General features: G+C 36.2%; 1 protein-coding gene across 9 annotated transcripts in view; it reads right to left on the bottom strand.

The window, feature by feature from the left end:
* PRDM2 (PR/SET domain 2) overlaps positions 1 to 19,718 on the bottom strand; it is a 194,930-nt gene that overhangs the window by 129,647 nt on the left and 45,565 nt on the right. For 8 of the 9 annotated variants that reach the window (XM_072608934.1, XM_072608928.1, XM_072608933.1 and 5 more), the window contains one exon: positions 11,966 to 12,118. The exons of the other annotated variant lie outside the window; for it this stretch is intronic. Coding sequence is in view for 7 of the 8 variants with exons in the window: in XM_072608928.1 (XP_072465029.1) it covers positions 11,966 to 12,118 (153 nt within the window). In the remaining variant the exon portion in view is untranslated. The remainder of the gene's footprint in view (positions 1 to 11,965; positions 12,119 to 19,718) is intronic. 9 annotated transcript variants of the gene reach the window in all.

Raw genomic sequence — 19,718 nt, 5'->3', positions numbered from 1 at the left:
CATCGGTAAAATGAAGACAATAGTGCTTAAATTACTTCTTTCAAAGAGTTATTTTAATGCATGTACTTTGTAAATTAAAATGTTAAAGAAATGTTACTTATTGTCCTTGTTAGTCCTTCATTGTTGAAGAGGATCATGACCAGGGAGATGATGCCATGACATGCAAGTGAACTGGATTTAAGTAAGGGAGGGCTGTGCAAAGTCACCAGCCTCATTTTCTCCTCTGAAACCATCTGGGTCCAGCGACCACATATAGATCAAGACAACTAGAGATGACCTAGGATGCAGTGGGAGACCTTGGCCTTTTCAAATTAAGGTCTTTAATAAAGTCTCAGTTTAACAGAGACAATGACCATTCAATGATTAAGGCTTAATAAGAAATGCGGTACAGAATGGACTCTTTACCTAGTCTTAAAAAAAAAAAAATCTATCAGGGAGGGAAAGACCCTCAGGGCAAGTAGGGTTTGGACTGGGACCTATTATTAGCCAACCAAAGAGAGCCAGAGTGATTTGGGGTTTAAAAAAAAATCCGTCTGGGCAGAGCACCCAAATGTATGGTACTATGTGGACTAAAGGAAGGGAAAGAAAAAAGAAGGAAGGTAGGCCAGTTCCACTTTGGTCCCTAGTGGGCAGCATCTTTTCTACTCAGAGAGGCCACAGCCTAGAAACTTCTGGATTTACACAGACTCTTTCTCCACCCAGAATTTCCCCTGGAAACGTCTCTTGGGGGATAGGAGGGGAGAAAACACAGGGGAAAAAATATAGAGTTCCTTTTGTTAAGGGGTCCCCTTTGAGTTGCCATATTTTCCAAAAACAGTGGACTCAGAACATGCAAGAGGCCCTTTGTCAAGGACGAAGCTTCCCCCTGAGCTGACATAATTTGTTGTTGCACCCCAACCAGAACTCCCTGTGTGTCCTTTGGAGGCAAGACAAAAACTTTGTTACTTGTTCTTAAGAAACAAATAGTTTCATTTTGGGGCTCTATTTTGCTATAACTTTCTGGAAACATTAAAATGCATATGTACACTGTGGTTACAATTATACAGAATATATAATTTCTGTATTTTGTACTGAGGAATCTTATTTCTCAAAATACATTCTCACACTAAAACTTTACATTAAAAACTTGTAATACTTGCTTTTTTTATCTGAAACCTCCTAATGTAAAGTTTCAACATGCATAATGGAAAGATGCACGAAGGCCAACCTGATTAATTCTGGATCTTGTACAATTTCTTCCTATATACTGGGAAGCTACTCTAGAATGAAGTGTGGATGGACTATCTGACCAGTAGAGGGAGCACACACATACCAATGAAATCACAGATCCACTAAGGTATAAACAATTATACAACACAGAACTTTAAGATAGAGTGGAAAAAAAAATAATACACCTGAAAGTAACATCATCAGTGTGTCTTCTATTCCAAAATCCAAAGACACCTATATCTCCTTAGCACTTAAGCAAATAATTCCTCTAACAAATCTGAAAAATAGGAAAGTAGAACCGTTCCTGGTCTCATTTTAGAACAAATAATAAAAAAGTAACAGCAAAAATCTCAGAGAACACACAGAATGCCAGTTTTGTTAAAAGGCAAAAAAGACCATAAAAACACCTAAAGATGCCCCAGTGCTAATCGTATCAGCAGGTGTTTTCCTACAACAACACATTTTCACAAACATAAGTAATACTTCTTCCATGTATCACAATTCTTTCATACCTTTTTTTTGGTCCTATCTAAAAGCAATGCAACGTTATTTGCCCTCTGAAATTCAGAGCTGTATATAACATAGCCTTCTAATATTCTCCTGGGGGATAACTGGCATACAACACTTAAAATTTTATAAATACTAAGATGTCAGATAAAAAATTTCACAAATTTGATTTAAAAAAACTAGACTAATAAATTCTTCGTCTCTAATAAAAGTTAGAATTAGATGCCTACGCTACTACTAGTACGGCCTCTCTCAGTTTGAACAACTGCTATATCACATCAGATGATAACAACACTGAGCACAGCTCATGAGCCAACCTCTTTACTGCAGCATCTAAACAGGAGGTGTCAAACACAGGGCCAGCCGACCGCGGGCGGCCCACAACACTCCAGAGTGCAGCTGGAACCAGATCAAATGTAATTTGGGAAATATTTAACACAAAAATGAGAAAAATCTAATAAAACATAAACAATGTTACATTTTAAAACTAAGTCAATAAATCTGCAGTTTCAGAGACGCTTATGCACAGATTAGTGGCCCTCATTTCCATTTGATACCAAAGATCCAAATGGGTAGATGGGCGTTCACGGGAGACAGAAATAAGCATAAAGCCAATCTCCTTCTTCTTTCAAAGTCTTTAACTCAGAAAAACACACAGGAGATAAAAAAAAGATGCCATATATCTATTACATTGGGAGAGAAAGAGGGAAGAAGGGAGAGAGGGAGAGAAAATAATAACTTCGCATTTAGCTAACAGAAGTTAGAGATTATCTTACAACATTCTGGAATCTTAAAATCTTTACAATGCACTACTGGTTAACTTGTAATGTGGTTCAAACAGTTTGGATTTCAGTTTGGAATTTTGCAAGAAAAATGAGTGAACTCTTGATACACCTCCGACCCACAATCCCATTACAGGGGATACACCCCAAGGAAAGCAGATAGAAACAAAGGTTCTACAGATAGAATGATAAAGACAGAGAAAGATACATAGAAATACAGGTGCATATAAATGTTTTATACATTTAAATACACATATATGACTTGCTATATAATTTTCCATTATGCCCATTATGCCTTAGTTTTTTAAGCTATTTCTTATTTTGAAAGCTATCGATATAGTATGATAGGAACATACTACTCTCTGAGTTCTTGGCTATAACAACAAACACTGCCATGAATGGGCGTTGGAGGGCAAGGGGCAGTGTTAGGAGGGGAGGTATATAAATAACCAAGAATGAATGGATCCAGACAGAAATAAGCAGAACCTAGAGAACGATACATATAGCGAATACAACAATGTAAATGGAAAAATATCTAAAATGAAACTGATCTCTAACAGAAAAACCAATGAATATTATATAATGAGGCAGAGACAGTAACTGCATGAGATGCTTTTGTTTGCTTTTCTGAAAAAGAGAGAGAGAGAGAGAGAGAGAGAGAGAGAGAGAAAGAGAGATCTAGAAGGGACTGGAGGTATGAAATGACCAAATATAATAAAAGGTATCAATAAAACATAACTTTAAAAATAAAATAAAAACCATGACAAAACAAATTTAAAGCAGTTTTGCTAAAAATAGATTTGAGGAGTACAAAAAAAGTAAAATTAAGAATAATCAGTAGTGACAGGGTAGCAAGGAAATAAGATGTCATAGTATTTGGCACTGATTAGTGCCACCTTCTTGCAGAATAATTCAACAATAGAGAATAGGACTGAAAAATGGATTGTACCCTTTGACACAATGATCTCATTATAGGGATTATAGCTTAAAAATGACATGAAAAATAAAGGGCATTTTTTGGTCTACTTAAAAATAATTACATCGTATGAGCAAAAAACTGGTAGCAACCAAAACAGTCAAAACTTGACAAAACATCTGAAGAAAATAACCTGTATGTGTATGATATTAAAAAGTTCCCCTGTGGGGTGGGGGTGGGGGCCAAAGACCATAAAAGCCCAGTCAGTACAGCACAGCTTTGGCAGCTGGAAAGTCTACTTCTACACAAACTTCCTAAGGATTTTCTAAATGCAGAGAGGCACAAGCACAAAATATTTATGGAAGCACTTTTCAGGTGGCAAAAAAAGGGGAAATAAGTGGTAGCAAATCACCTGAGAAATGACTGAACAAGCATGTGGCTTAGGACTGTAAGGGAGTCTGATTAAGTCATAGGAAGCCTCAGGAATTCAGATACACAGAATGAATTCTGTGAAATGGCCCAGAATAAAAAAGCCAAACCAGAACACGCGTACACAAACACAACATTAACAAAAACCACACTGACAGGCAGTGACATGCTGAAGGACTCTAATAACTAACCAGCCTAGAGAACTGATGATGAAACACACCTCCTCTCTCCTTTCAGTGAAGAGGTAGGACACAATAGATGTGGAATGTGGCACAGTCTGAGAAGGTTACCCTTGGCTGATTTCCTGTAATGTTTTTTTGTTAGAAAAGGAAGGTTTCCATGGGGCAATCAAAAAGGGACAAGAGGAATGAAATAAGATGGAAAGGGGATGAATCAAGGAAAAAAGGACTCATTTAAAGGGAAAAATTGGTGTGAAAACAAAAGGTTTTTTTAATTTTAATTACAGATCTTTAAAATTTATGGATCTTTACACACTTGTATTTATATCCTCTGTGAAGAGATACTTCGTTTTAGAAAAACCTAATTCCAGAAGGTAGAGATTACGTCTCTTTTGCTTTGTTCAGCATTCTTTTGAAAATGTCCTACAGTCAACCATTTATTTAATACTGGGGATGAAAAATATAAATGACAGTGATATATAAAATAAAAATTATCAATAATCCAGAAGGATGGAAGAAAACACAAATATATGATATGTTATTGTGCTATTTTCTCCTTCTTAAGAAGATAAAGATGATAGAAATTTTGGGGTTTAGGCTCAAAATTAATCCCATATTTGGTTCTCTTGGAAATGGTGGTTCTTTTAAGTGTTGTAAATTTTGCATTTATAACTTTAAAAATATTTTTAAGTGGTGCAAATACTTATTAGCAGACATTTATAACATGGTTTATAACTTATTTATAAAACATATATATGGCAAGGACAGAACAGCATTAAGAAGTAGTGAAATGTTTTAAGCATTTCATAACAAGCATCTATGATCCTTTCCCAAAGAAAAGATTTCTTTTGTTGTTTTTTTTGTTTTTCTTAAGGCATGAAATTAATGTGTTTTCTGGTTGTCGGGAAAGATCAAAATTCATAATAAACTCATAGGCAAGCAAAGAATAGAGGATTCTCTGTAGCAAGACACATCCATGTGTACACTTCCCTACAGCTCCCCACGTTGTTACTCCTTAGCCCTTCTGCTTTTATCACCTCTTCCAAAGGCATGCTGAGTAACACATACTGCTCTTGACAATCAAGGAAGCCCATCCTGCCAAGGAAATCTAAACCACAGACCTTAAGCCAGTTCTCATCCAACATTTTCAACTGATTTGAATGGATAACTTTTATATGCAGCATAGCTATGACTTTGCAAGGTAAGTAAATGAGCGATATTCTCTTTATGACTAATACGGCTAAACCTAAGCCATCAGACAAAGAAAGGTCTGTTTTTATGGCCTCAGAAGACTGAAAGACTCAGAGGAGTATTTCCCCATGCACTGAAAATGATTATGCTACTTGGGTTTTTCTGCCAGGCTTTGTGATACTGCTTTAAAATTGTACTATAACTTCCTCTATGGGGCAGATAAAGGTTAGTTTCATCATGAGGCCTCACTGACCTGAATTCTGACGGAGTGCTACTTTCTTCATTTACATTACACGGTATTGCAGCAGTCACAATAATATTCCCTTACATTCAGATGCCACAATGTGTTCAGCCGTATCCCAACAGAAGGACATCTGCCTTACTGCAGGTCTCTGCTACCACAGACTGCTTCTAAGATTATAATTATATACTAATGAATCAACAAGCATTTACTAAGCATGTAGTGTGCTCCTGGCACGAGGGACTTAAAGATAAATGGAATAATCACTGTTCTCAAGAGAGATAGCACATTTCCATGTCAGTTTAAATAGGGACAGGACTGCAATTTCATTGATATGAGTTAGGAAGCTCCCTGTCCCAATGTATATAAATCATCACTCTGCAATTTTTATTCATGAGCCCTAAGAGTTTAAGTGCCTTGCTTCAGAATACTGACACAGTTAATGTGTGTTAGAGATTGGAACTTGAACCCAGCTGAGCCTTGCTGATTTCAAAACCAGATCCCTAATTATTATATCATGTTGTCTTCTCAGTATATACAAATATTCAGAATGTATCATGTATGCTTAAAATAAAGAAAATAAATACAAATTTATTATTATTACTAACAAAGTATTTAGGGAGGGTACTAGCACTTGTGGGAATCAAAAAAACTTTCATGTAAAAGGAGGTGCTTAAGCTGAGTCTTGAAGAAAAGTGAGTTCTATGAAGTAGAGTGGAAGAGAGAGTATTTCCTTGTGTGACGTTCAAAGGCATGGAGATCTGAGATGCCACACCACATAGAAGTGCAGTTAGGATACACCCGCTGCCACCCCACCCCCCCCATCCCCAAAGTGGGGAAGGTGGGCAGAAGGGAAGGGAAAGCTCTGTAAAATAAGATCAAAAAAATAAGTTGGGTATTGTCTATGAACAACTTTTTTTGGGGGGGACGGGGGTGGTTCATAGTTTGTCCTGTCAAGCAACAGTGAACCAATGGCGTTTACTGAGTAGGGAAGTGATATGGCCAGATTAATTTGGAATTTTATAAAAATTGGATTAGAATGGGGAGTGAGCACAGGTTGCAATAACCTAGGTCATGAGAGTGTGAACTAAAGGTGTAGTTGTGTGAGTAGAGAGAAAAGGGGGGAGATGGGTTAAGATGAGAATGGTTGTAGAAACAGCAACATTTGGCAACTGACTGAATATGTGAAATGAGGAGAGAAACTTAGAAGAATGGTAGGTGCCTCTGACAGAAATGGGGAAGTTCAGTAGAGGCATGAGTTGGTGGGCAGAAAGATACTGGAGTCATGCAATATGGAACCTGACTGACCTCTTTGGGTACGTCTGTTACTTTGTCTTTTTAATCCAGTCCAGTTGAGAATCTGAGATAGAAAACAATCTGTCTTGTCCCACTACAAAGAGAATAACACTTAATGTGAGACCTGTAGAACTGTCCTGAACATATGTGACACCGAGCAAGTTACTTAGTTTCCCAGTCCTTCAGTTTCCTCATGTGTATTGCGGGTTGAGGTGGGGGGAGACCCGAGGTGTGTCTATACTAGGTTGATCTATGAGGTCTCTAATTTCCTTCTATTACAATGGCTTTTGGATTCAATACAATATTAAGTGTCAATATTATAAAATGTTTATTAAGCTTTGGTAAAAACTTCTATATGCTACTCTTTCCTTGACTAATGATAATTCTTATGTTTAATCAACAAAAAATCAGAGCTATATATTCATAAATTATGGTATAGAGAACAAGTAAAATTGAAATTAAGACCTGAGTTCCCATCTCCTGACATACTTTAGTTCTGTGAGCTTGAGCAACTCAACTACTAGCCCCTCAATTCCCCCAGACCACCCTCTCTGTCCAGATAAGTTAAATGGCAATTGTCTATTTTCATTGTTAAATAAAGTTTTCTCAGCAAAAGTTCCCTTCACTCATGAAATCATAGGTTCAGACCAATAAAAAAATTTTTTCTTTCCTCCTGAAAAATCCTTTATTTTAGGCAAAAAGAATGAGAGAGGCAAAGGCAGCTTTAGAAACTGCATTGAATATGGGGCAGAAGGACTGAGACCTAATCCGATCTCTGCTACTCTACTATGCTGGTGACCTTAGGGCAAGTCATCACCCCACTGTGGGACCTCAATTTCTCATTTGTAAGACAAAGTGATTGGAGTTAGGTAATTACAATGGTCCCTTCAAACCGCAAATTCTATTATTCTACAGAAAAATTCAGAAAAACATTTTGTCATTTGTTTGCCACATTGTGTCTGTCCTTCATTTTCAAAGAGAACCATGACGAGATCAGGGAAATGATGACATGACTCACAGTTGACTTTGATTTGAGGAGGGAAGTCTGTGCAAGGCCACCAGCCTCAGTTCTCCTCCACAGCCATCTGAGTCCAGTGGCCAGATGCCACAGAGATGAAAGTGGGTAGAGACAATGCAAGCAGGTCCACATTAGAAGGCTATTTTAATACTCTAGCAAGGAGCATCAAGGGCCTGAGCTAAGGTGGTGGCCATCTGAATTGAAAGGTAAAAAATGAAAAAGATGTTATATAGGTAGGATCAGCAAGATTTGACAATATAGAAATAAGAAATGCTAAAACCTAGTTATCTGAAAAGACCAATAAAATGTATAAATCTTTAGCCAAACTGATTAAGAGGGGAAAAAACAAATTAAAATGTAAAATGAACAAGGGGAAATCATAAAAAGAGGAAATAAAAACTATCAAAATCAACTATGCAATTAGTTACATGCCAACAAAACAGAGAATTCAAAACAAAGAATACTATATATAAAAGTATGAAATACCCAAATTAACAGATCAAATAGAAAACAAAACTCAACTAGTGTTTGTCCTTTGTTCTCAAAGAGGACCATATCAAGATGATGACATGACTTGCAGTTGACTTTGATTTGAGTGCAGGAGGGCTGTGCAAGGTTGCCAACCTCATCTTCTTCTCCTGAGCCATCTGGGTCCAGTGACCTGATATTCATCAAGATGACTAGAGATGGCCCAGGATGTAATAGGAGACCCTGACCCTTTCAGGCCAAGGTCTTATCACAATCTTACTTTGAATGAGATACACTCATTCAATGAATAGGCTTTAAGCTACTCAAGGGATGGCCCCTTTAGCACAAAAAAAAAAAAAATCAAACTGGGAAGGGAAGACCCTCAGGATTCCTCAGTAAAAGTGAAATTAGTTATTACATTCACTCTATGCTAGGTGAGTGGGGATTTGTTGTCCAGTCCATGAGCTCCAGAATGAATTGGGTTTAAGGCTTGATCTTTGAGCAAGAAACATAGCCAGTAAACCCAAAGGAAAAAAAGCAGCTTTTGGCCATGGAGTGTACCCTTCCCTGGCTAGAACACCAAAGGAGAGGGGAGGGGAAGAGAGGGTAAGAGCTGCTACTCACTCACAGCTTATGTTTGTCTTTTGTTCTGGAAGAGGATCATGACATCAAGATGATGACATGACTTGCAGCTGACTTTGATTTAAGTTGAGGGAGGGTTGTGCAAGGTCACCAGCCTCACTTTCTTCTCCTGAGCCATCTGGGTCCAGTGGCATGATATTCATCAGGAGGACTGGAGATGGCCCAGGAGGCAATGTGAGATCCTGGCTCTTTCAGGTTTAGGTCTTATCACAATCTTACTTTCAGTGAGATACACCCATTCAATGAATCGGCTTCTTTATGTTACTCAAGGGATGGCCCCCTTTAATCAAAAGAAAAAAAATCGGACTGGGAGGGGAAGACTCTCAAAGTTACTACTAAGGGGAAAGAAAAACCCTGATCCATATAGACTTAAAGATGAATTCTATCAAACTTTAATACCTAATATACATTCTTTTTTTAAATTTTTAGTTCTAAATTCTCTCCCTCTGTATACCCATTGAGAAGGTAAGATATACAAAACTCATTACAAATATGAAGTCATATAAAACAAAACATTATTCTCAAAAATTGAGAAAGGATGCAATCTACAAAACTCATGAAGCAAATATAGTGTCTTAACACCTAAACCAAGGAGGGTTAAAACAAAGAAAAATATAGAATATGCTAATGAATATTGATTTAAAAGCTTCTTAAAAGTCTTATCCAAAAATGATTATAAAAATTAATTCCAAAAAATCATTCTGTATGATCAAGGTAGATTTATATGAGGGAATCAAGAGTGGCTCAACACTACAAAAACAATTATGATAATAAAAGTAAAAACAATGGAAACTGTATGATTATATCAGTAACTCATTTATGGCTTAAAAAAAATCTACAAAACATACATGCAAGAGGATTTTTTTTAATATGTAAAAAGAGATCTAAGACCAAAGGCATGAAAAAAATGCTAGAATCTTTCCCAAAGAATTCAGAATTAAAGGAAGATGCCCTCTTTCATGCTGTTATTTGACCTAGTTCTAGGAGTGCAAGCAGAAACTGTAGTAAGACAAGAAAAGTAAATTAAAAGCATAAAGAGAGGAAGAGGAGGTAAGTTATGTTTATTTGATGAGGACATAAAGGTTTACTTAGAAAAGTTCAAGGAAATCAGCAAAGAAACTAATTAAGATAGTTAAAAGATTCAGCAAAATTACAGACTACAAAATCCTCAAAGCTCAGAATTTCTATATAGTAGCTAGATGTGTCAGTGGATAGCGCATCGAACTTGGAGTCAGAAATCCTGAGCCGAATCCTGCCTCAGGCACATTCTAACTGTGACTCTGAGCAAGCGACACAATTCCTCTGTATTTCTCAGTGCTCTCCTCTGTAAAATGGGGAAAATAAAAGCACCTAATTCCCAGCATTGTTGTGAGCACAAAAATGAGATAATTTTTGTAAAGCATTTTACAAATGGTAGCCATACAGCCATAACAAAATCCAAGAGACCATAAAAGATCAAGAGGCTCCATTCAAATAACTATGAAGCACATAAAATATTGGAGTCAATTAACCAAAACACACTTAACACTTGTGCAAAATGATCCTTAAGGAAATAAAGAATAGTTTGAATAACTGAAAGAATAATCAACATTCATGGCTGGGCCATTCCAATAGAACAAAATATTATGAAGATAATACCTAAAGTAATTCATAAAATGAATTGACTATGACAATCAAAATTCCAAGGGGAGAGACTTTTCAAAGCTAAACATATTAATAACAAAAGATGTTTGGAGGAAAAAAGGGCATATGGTATCAAGGTAAATGATGAAAAACAAAGGAGGTGATTACAAAAGATAAAGTAGATAATTTTAACTATATGAAATTGAAAAGCTTTTATATGTATAAATACAACTAGGCACAAAGGAAAGCCATTAACTGGGGGGAAAACTATATATAAAATATCTGATGGGGCTTAATAAGCAAGAAATATAGACAACTAATAGAAATGTGATTAAAAACTATTCCCTAATAGTAATTGGGCAAAGAATATGAACAAACAGTTCTTAATAGAATTGCAAACCATCACATCAAAGAATACCCTAATTCAGTAATAGGAGAAATGTAAATCAAAACAACCCTAAGGTTTCATCTCACACCCAGAACACTGGCAGCGCTGGAATAGTAAACGTTGGAGGAGCTGTGAAAAGAAAAGTATACTACAGCACTGCTTATAGAGAAATGACTTGTTCTTCCAATTCTGGAAGTCAATTTGGAATTATACAAAAAAAAAAAAGTGACTAAAATGTCTGTATCATTTGACCCAGAATTTCTACATACCCCAAAGGAGGTCAATGACAAAAAGAAAGCACCCATATAACACCAAAATAACTTATAAGCATTATAATACTTTTCCCAGTAGCTACAAACTAGAAGCAAAGTAGATACCCAATGACTGAATAATGGCTAAACAAAACGTGGTGCATGCATGTGAACAGAATGTTACTGTGATGCAAGAAACAATGACTATGATGAATACGGAGAAACATGAAAAGACCTATGTGAATGAAGGCAGAGCTCGGTAAAGAGAATCAGGAAAACATACACAGCGGCTACAGCAATGGAAAAAAATCAAAACTAAATAGAGTGAAATTACCATCACCAAGCTTGAAAACAGAGAAGAGATAGGAAAAAGTGGTGGAATACTGAGTGTAACATCAATTTTTCAATATGCTCATTGGTTTTCCATAAGGTTTTTTTTTGCCTTTTTAAAAAATTATTATAAATAGTGGCCTACGGGGAGCAAGGGGGAGGAATATAAGTGACATAAAAACAGAAAACAGTGACCTGTGATTTCACTGGTGCAGACAGGGTGAGAAGGAAGACATTACTACAGCTGCAAGTTGGCCCAATTTCTCTGCAATTTTATAGTCTTGGAAAGTTGCCTATCATACTGCCAACTTAAGTGACATGCCCACAGGAACACAGCCAGTGCATGTCAGAGGTAAAATGAAGGGTTATCTGTTGTTTGCTTATCAAAAACAAAAGACAGCAATAAATATTTTATACACACACATGCATACATATACATAGAATTTTCATTATGAAGACAGCATTAGAAAGAATGGAGACAAACTCAAATGATACCTTCAACGTTTTATAGTAAATGGTCCTGTTGATTTCCAGGGGAAAAAGATTTTGTTCCTTTCCGGATTGGGCCCAGTTCACATAGCGAAGCCAATTCCCCTTCTTTGGATCAGTGGCATCAACACACATCCATCCCAAGTTTGGGTAATATACCTTAAAAAACATATATTATTATTGCTGGTGCTACTGTTATTACATATGTAGTACTTCCCAACTTACATGCATAATACTTTAAGGTACACAATTCTGTGAGGCAGTGACGTAAACAGCCCCCCAAGCCAACACAAGGTGCTTCTGTCATGGGAACCAACATACCTATTTCAAAGTGTGCCTAAGTCCAGGTGCACGATGAGCTTTGCCATCTTGAGTTTTACTTACCTCCAACAAAAAGGGCAATATGATTTCGAACAGTAGGAATAAATGTACCTTATGTAGAAGATTTTATACACACACAAACACACATACATATATACAAACATATATGCATATACGTATACATGTGTATGTGTGTGTATATACGTGTGTGTGTGTATATATATATATATACATATATATATATATATACGTATACACAAACGAAGCAAGTTTATTACTATTTCTCAAAAGGATCTAGACTCTGACTGATACAAATTATCTTTTAAGCATAAATGAATTCATGGTAGTTTTTAAAATCATATTTTCTCAATCAACAGATGCTGAAAATACAAATACTATCTTATGGAAGTTTCTGAAATAACAAAATTTGAAGGAACCAAAAATATGGAATATCCAAGATAATAATGGGAAAATACAGAAGAAGGGAACAGCATTTCCAGACTGCAAAAAATAGTATAGTCACCAAAATCATTTATTGTTAATTTAAAAAAAAACAGAAGTACATCAATAGAATGCACCTGACAAAGGAGAGTCAGAAATAATGGAACTCAATATACCAGTGTTTGATAAACCCGAAAATATAAATTACGTAGGAAAGAATTCCCTATTTGATAAAAACTGTTGGAAAAACCAGAAAGCAGGCTAACAGAAATCAGGCTTAGAAGCCCACTCTACAAGAATTCAACAATAAATTAAACAACCTGAAGTTCATACCATTAAGAATTATAAGAGAAGCAGATCATATATGTATACATATACATATATATACATACATATATATATACACTTTTCACAACTTTGCAAAAATGTACCCTTACATAAAGAGACAGAAGCAATTTCAAAAGATAAAATAGATAATTTTACAATATGAAATAAAAATACTTCAATAAAAGTTAATGCATCAAATTAAGAACTGGTAAAATGGCAAAGAACAGCAGCCATATTTAATACCAAAAAGTCTTTTTTCAATAGATAAGTGAGCAGAGGATATAAACAAATTTCTCCTCAAAGGAACTGTGAACTATTAACAATCGTATGAAAGAACGCACCAAATCACTAATATCGAGAAAAATACAGACCAAAACAATCCAGAGGTTTTACCTCATGTCCAGCAAACAGACAAAAATGATCACAGATGGAAAAGTCAATGTAGGGAGAGGAGCAGAAAAGGGGTTGTGGGGAGAAGACTAATGCATTGTTGCTATATATGAATTAGTATAATTGTTTATGGAAACCAATTTGGAATTATGTGAAAGGGACTAAAATGCCCCGAAATTTCATTTCTAGGCATATACCACATAGATGCCATTGAAAAGTCCCCAAATATACCAAAATTTTTGGAGCAGCGCGGTACATGGGTACAAAGAACTGCCCAAGTTGTTGTTATTGGCCTTCGTCTTTGAAGAGGGCCCAAATGACATTACCACGATAAAGTGATGTTTCAGTATGTCCAATTATGACTGATCAGACCAATATGAGCTCAGAATGCTCAACCACAGGTTGGGCACATATGTTCCGTGTGAATATTTGGGGTGGGTACTCCAAATTTGTGCATCTTACGTTTATTTTGTGTTGTCTCAATTCTGCTTTGCTCATAGAGTACAGCACCCTTTCTTGATGTGGGCATGCCATGCTGAGTAGTCCTGTGCCAGTGTCTCCCACGTTGCACAGTCAAATCCAAAGGTCTTGAGACAAAGAACTAGCCAAGTAGATGCCAATTGACTGGATAATGGCTAGACAAATTGTGTATAGGAATATAATGGAATATCACTGTGCTATAGGAAAAAATTAAAATTATAATTTATGAATATGAATACAGAGAAGCACAAAAAGACTTATGTAATGTGCTGCAGTAAAGTAGATAAATCAAAGAAGAGCTATGAGAAGACACGCTCCCTGTTTTCTCTGCAGAGGTGAATAGTTCTATGAATGTTAAAAATTTTGAATAAAAACAGATTTTTTTTCTAAGTATTGAGCAGTTTTACCGACTATTTTTTCTCTCTTTTTCCCCTTATCTTTAAAAAAACTCTTGGTTATATTATGGATATCTATCTGGTAGGGGAGACAGAGAGTGACGGGGGAAAAAAAATACTGCCAAGGTAAGTGAACTTATCCACAGCATTCAAAACTTCTCCATTTGTTGTAACTGATGATTCCAAATATGGATGGTGTGGTGGTGGCTGATGGAGCACCTGTGTTTTCTTGGTGTTAACTGTTAGGCCAAAATTAGAACAGGCAGCAGAGAACTGATCCATATTTTTTCACATCTCAGCTTCAGAGGCTGCATTGAGTGCACAATCATCTGCAAACAGAAATCATGCACCAACATTCGCTTCACTTTGGTCTTGGCTTCTAGCCTTTTCAAATTGAAAAATTTACCATCAGCACCATCAATAGCTGACCCTGATGCCATGTTCATCCTCACTGACAGCATCTGACAACATGGCTGAAAACATCATGCTAAAAAAGCATGGGAGCAAGCACACAGCCCTGCTTCACTCCATCTACATACAGATGATGGGTGAATTCCCCATAGAATTAGAATATAGACTAAAAGTTCCGTAACTAAGTTATGGAGTGAATAAAGCACTGGACTTAGCCTGATCTGAGTCCAAGTCTTGTCTCAGATATTTAATATGTAACCCAGTCACTTAACTTCTCTTTGCTTCAATTTCTTTATCTGTAATATGAAAGGGTTGAACTTGATAGCCTCTAAGGTCTTTTCCAGTTTCAAGTCTACGATCCAGTGTTTTCCATTTGGGCGTTCACAACAAGAGTCCAAGTGGGTTTGGGCTAAAAATTTTATGATGATCCCTTAAGCAGTAAATGACTGCCTAATGATTTTACAAGTGTATTTTTCCTGTGACAAGTATGTACATGCTTGAAACATGATAGTAACTAAATGCAAACATTATGATCACTTGCAAAACCATTTTGGTGTTCCTGCAATGACTACATTAAACTCAGACCACTTCTGACTAAGCACAACGTATTTTTGCAATTTCTCAACCTGTCATCAAATTGTTTCCAAACCATCCTAAGAGTTCCGTATTCTAGTGGCAAACCCAACAGATGGCCAGACACATGAACATGCCCTCATTTTCATTCTGTATGCTACACCGGAGAAACCCCCTCATTTCCATTACCCCATAATCATACTTCATCCACTGGGTAATCAAGCTGTTTACAAACATCTGCATTCTTGCCTTTTCTAATTTTGGCCTAACAATTAACACCAAGAAAACACAGGTGCTCCATCATTCGGACTGTTTGAAAACCATGATCGCTGGGCATTCACATTATAAGCCATCGAGAAATCATCACAGACCCTCACAAATGTTCTGCAAAAACAAGCCTTGTTACTGAAGTATTAAGGTTGTTTTTCAATTTAAATTTATCCTCCATTTATGTTACTATTCTTTTATCTGGCAGATTTTCAAATGAATTGATGGGCAAAACTGGCCAGTGATTCAGTAAGGTCTCTGTCAGGATGTTACTGTGTATGACAAAAGCAGAAAAGAACAATCTAAAGAGATTCTTTCCTCATAAAGATTAGTTTATATGCAAATATTGTTAAAAGTAAAGCAGTATATGAAACTTAAAAAGTACATCTATCATTTAATACAGCACTTGTCACTTGCCAATAGAAAAGTAAAATATTTTACATCATGAATAGTTATTTCATTTTCATGGATCTGTTAGGTGTCTAAAAATAAATCATTTTCCATTGCTCAGCAAAAAGGCAATGTAAAATTCTAACATCTCCCAACACACGTTTCTATGAGCAAGCATTTTTACTTTGTTCTTCTTTTAAGTCAAAATGTAGAAATCTTACATGGAACTAGATTTTTAGATTGTATTTGTCTAGAGTGGAGCCAAATATTGCAAACTTTCGACCAAAAAGCAGTCTAATACCGAAATTAAGTTCATACATGGTTATGTCGTGCTAAGCATCTTCCAAACTGCAACTTATTTATACAGGGATTCCCAAAGTGGGTGATACCCCTACCCTGGGGAACACTGGAATTATTCAAGAGGGCAGTAATAGTAGCCTCAGGTATAATTGGGGGGCACTGAATAAAAATAAGAGGGTAGTGGAAGCATAAGGAAAATTGAAGAAAATTCTGAAAAAGTATTAGTACATGTTTCATCTGTTGTGCAATAAGACTTAAAGTTGAAGTAACTACGCTATTTTCCAAAAAAACATACAAAAGGCAAGTTATAACTAACTAATCAGTAATTAAGTCCACTGACAAGTCTTAACAAGCAAATGGGGTCAGGAGAATTGTTGGGAAGTCCAGCATACATAAGCAGGAAAATGTGGGTGAAATGACTTATTTACAATATGATATTATACGTTTACATGATGCAGTATTGCATCATCAAAATCTCAATGCAGGAAAAAACAAATTCACAATAAATTATTAAATTTAAGATGCATAATTTTAAAATATATTTTATATTTCTTGAAATGGCATGCAAATTTAAAAACAATCTTGTTAAAGGGTTAAAGATTTCTAAGGGGGTCCTAAGCAATTTTTTTAAAAGGAGCAGTAGGCCTCCGATTTAAAATGTTATTTTTAGTTAACAACGAATTTTGAGACTGTCTTGGATTCAGTAGACACTTTAAAAATTTTGTTGAATATAACTGAAGGTATTTTTTTCTGAATTAACTACCCATCCCTCACCAGCATTTTCAATAGTTGGTTATCCACTGTTACGCAGTTTTAACATTATAAAATTTGGCTTTCTGTACTAGAGACTTCTTTGCTAACAAAACTGCCATTTCTACTTCCACAATTCTCTCACATAATTAGCCCTTTAAAAGTAATAATTCCCATGACTAAGAACAGATATGAATACAGGATAAAAAATAATTAAACAGTTGTTACAGAACGAATAGGTTTCCTACATATCTGGTAGATTCATATACAAAATATATACAAAACCTGAACCAGTCACACAGGATATGAAAAAGACAGTGGGCCCCAATTGATAAATGGTCAAAGGATATGAACAGGCAATTTTCAGAGGAAGAAATTAAAGATATCTATAATCATATAAAAAATGCTCTAACTGCTCTAAATTTTGATTAGAGAGATGCAAATCAAAACAACTCTGAGGTACCACATCACACCTATAAGATTGGCAAACATGACAGAATAGAAGATGATAAATGTTGGAGAGGATGTGGGAGAGTTGGAACACTAATTCATTGTTGGTGGAGCTGTGAGCTCATCCAACCATTCTGGAGAGCAATTTGGAACTATGCCCAAAGGGCGACAAAAATGTGCATATACCCTTTGACCCAGCAATATCACTACTAGGACTGTATCACCAAGAGATCATAAAAATGGGAAAGGGTCCCACATGTACAAAAATATTTACAGCAGCACTCTTTGTAGTTGCCAAAAACTGGAAGTCAAGGGGATGCCCATCAATTGGGGAACGGCTGAATAAATTATGGTATATGAATGTAATGGAGTACTACTATGCCATAAGAAATGATGAACAAGAAGACTTCAGGGAGGCCTGGAAGGACTTATATGATCTGATGCTGAGTGAAAAGAGAAGAACCAGGAGAACTTTGTGCACAGCAACGACCACAGTGTGTGAGTTTTTTCTGGTAGACCTGGAACTCGTAATAATTCAAGAACTTCAAAAAAAAATTTCCATTGGTTTTCTAAGGCAACATGCCTTCAACACTCAGAGAAAGAACTATGGAATTCATCTGCAGAATGTAGCAGATCATGTTTGTGTGTGTGTTATGTTTTGATTTGTTATATGATTTCTTCCATTTATTTTACTTTGTCTACATAGTATGACTATAGTGAAAACGCATTCAATAGGAAAGTATACGTGGATCCTATATAGAATTATATGCCGTCTTGGGGAGGAGGGAGACGGGTAGTGGGAGGTAGGTGTGGGGGGGAAAAATCACTATGGTAGTGATTGTAGAACATTAAAAAAAATTAAAAAAAAAAAAACAGTGGTAAGTGGGGAAGGGGATTCATGCTTGCATTCTGCATGGGAACAAAGAATAGGTACCCACAGGAAAAATAACTACCATTTATATAACATTTTAAAGTTTATAAAATGAATTACAAATATCTCAGAATATACAGAATGAAGTATATAACCACTACATGGACTACGCAACTAAGTGAAACAATAGGCCTTCATAACATAAAAACCAATTTTTAAAATTCAACACTAACACAATGCACTGACTTACATTTTGAAATTTGAAATTACAAAAAATAGAAAACTATACATTTCAGATTTACGTGGGTTACAACACTCAAGATCCTGAGGCTTGGATCCATCAATTGAGCTTTGTGTTAGAAATGTTAAACTAATAAACTGCTGCACAGTAATTCCCTTTCCAGGAAGTGAGGAGAAAAGGTGAGAAGGGTTGAGCAGAGCTGGACAAGACCTGTGGTGTCCCCACTGTCTAACCCAGTGAGGAATCTATTCATCGTGTAAGATGCTCATCTGGCTCTTCTCTACACCTAGATTTCTCTTCCCTCTTCTCTGTTTGCTGGCTTCCCTAGCTTCCCTCAAGTCACAGCTAAAATCTCATTTTCTACACTAGAAAAGAAACTTTTATCCTATTTAGAGAGATAGCTAGATGACACAGTGGACAGTGTTGGACTTGGAGTTGGGAATCCTGAGTTCAGATCCTGCCTCACACCCCCACCAGTTGGGTGACCCTGGTCAAGTCACTTAATCTCTCTCAGCCTCAGTTTCCTCATCTGCAAAATGGAGATAAGAGCACCAACCTCCCAGAGTTGCAGTGAAAATATAAGGAGGTAATATTTATAACGCACTTAGCAAATCTTAAAGTGCTAAATAAATCCTAGATATTATCATCAACACCACCCCCAACCTCTTCTTAGTACATAGTTGTTCATGTTATCTCCTCCATTAGCCTTGAAAACTGGGATTAGGTCTTTTTGTCCTTCTACTTACAGTACTTAGCAAAGTGCAAGGCACAGAGCAGGCCATTAGTAAATACTTAACAACACCAATGTGGACCAGCACCTGCTTTACAACTAGAGTCAAAGAGAGAGGCCTCAGGCAGTAGCAGATTGAGCAATATCCCCTGGGATACAAAGCCAGTAGGTGTAACGGGGCCAAGCCTTGAGCTTTGGTATTCCTGACCAAAGCACCAGATCACACTGCACTGCATCACTATAAAGTTTAACTATTTAAGCTTTTCCACAATGTAACATGATATTTAAAACTAATTCAATGTTAATCATAATTATTTTCCATGTGATATTTTAAATGCAAAATAAAATTTTTAATCATTACTGTGAACCCAAAATAAAATTAAAGAGTATTTCACTACAAGTACTTAATCACAAGTACTAAC

This window comes from Notamacropus eugenii, chromosome 5 (assembly GCF_028372415.1).
Source record: "Notamacropus eugenii isolate mMacEug1 chromosome 5, mMacEug1.pri_v2, whole genome shotgun sequence".
Classification (NCBI taxonomy): domain Eukaryota; kingdom Metazoa; phylum Chordata; class Mammalia; order Diprotodontia; family Macropodidae; genus Notamacropus; species Notamacropus eugenii.
The sequence above is the reverse complement of the archived record's forward strand: the minus strand, read 5'-3'. Positions and strand labels throughout refer to the sequence as shown.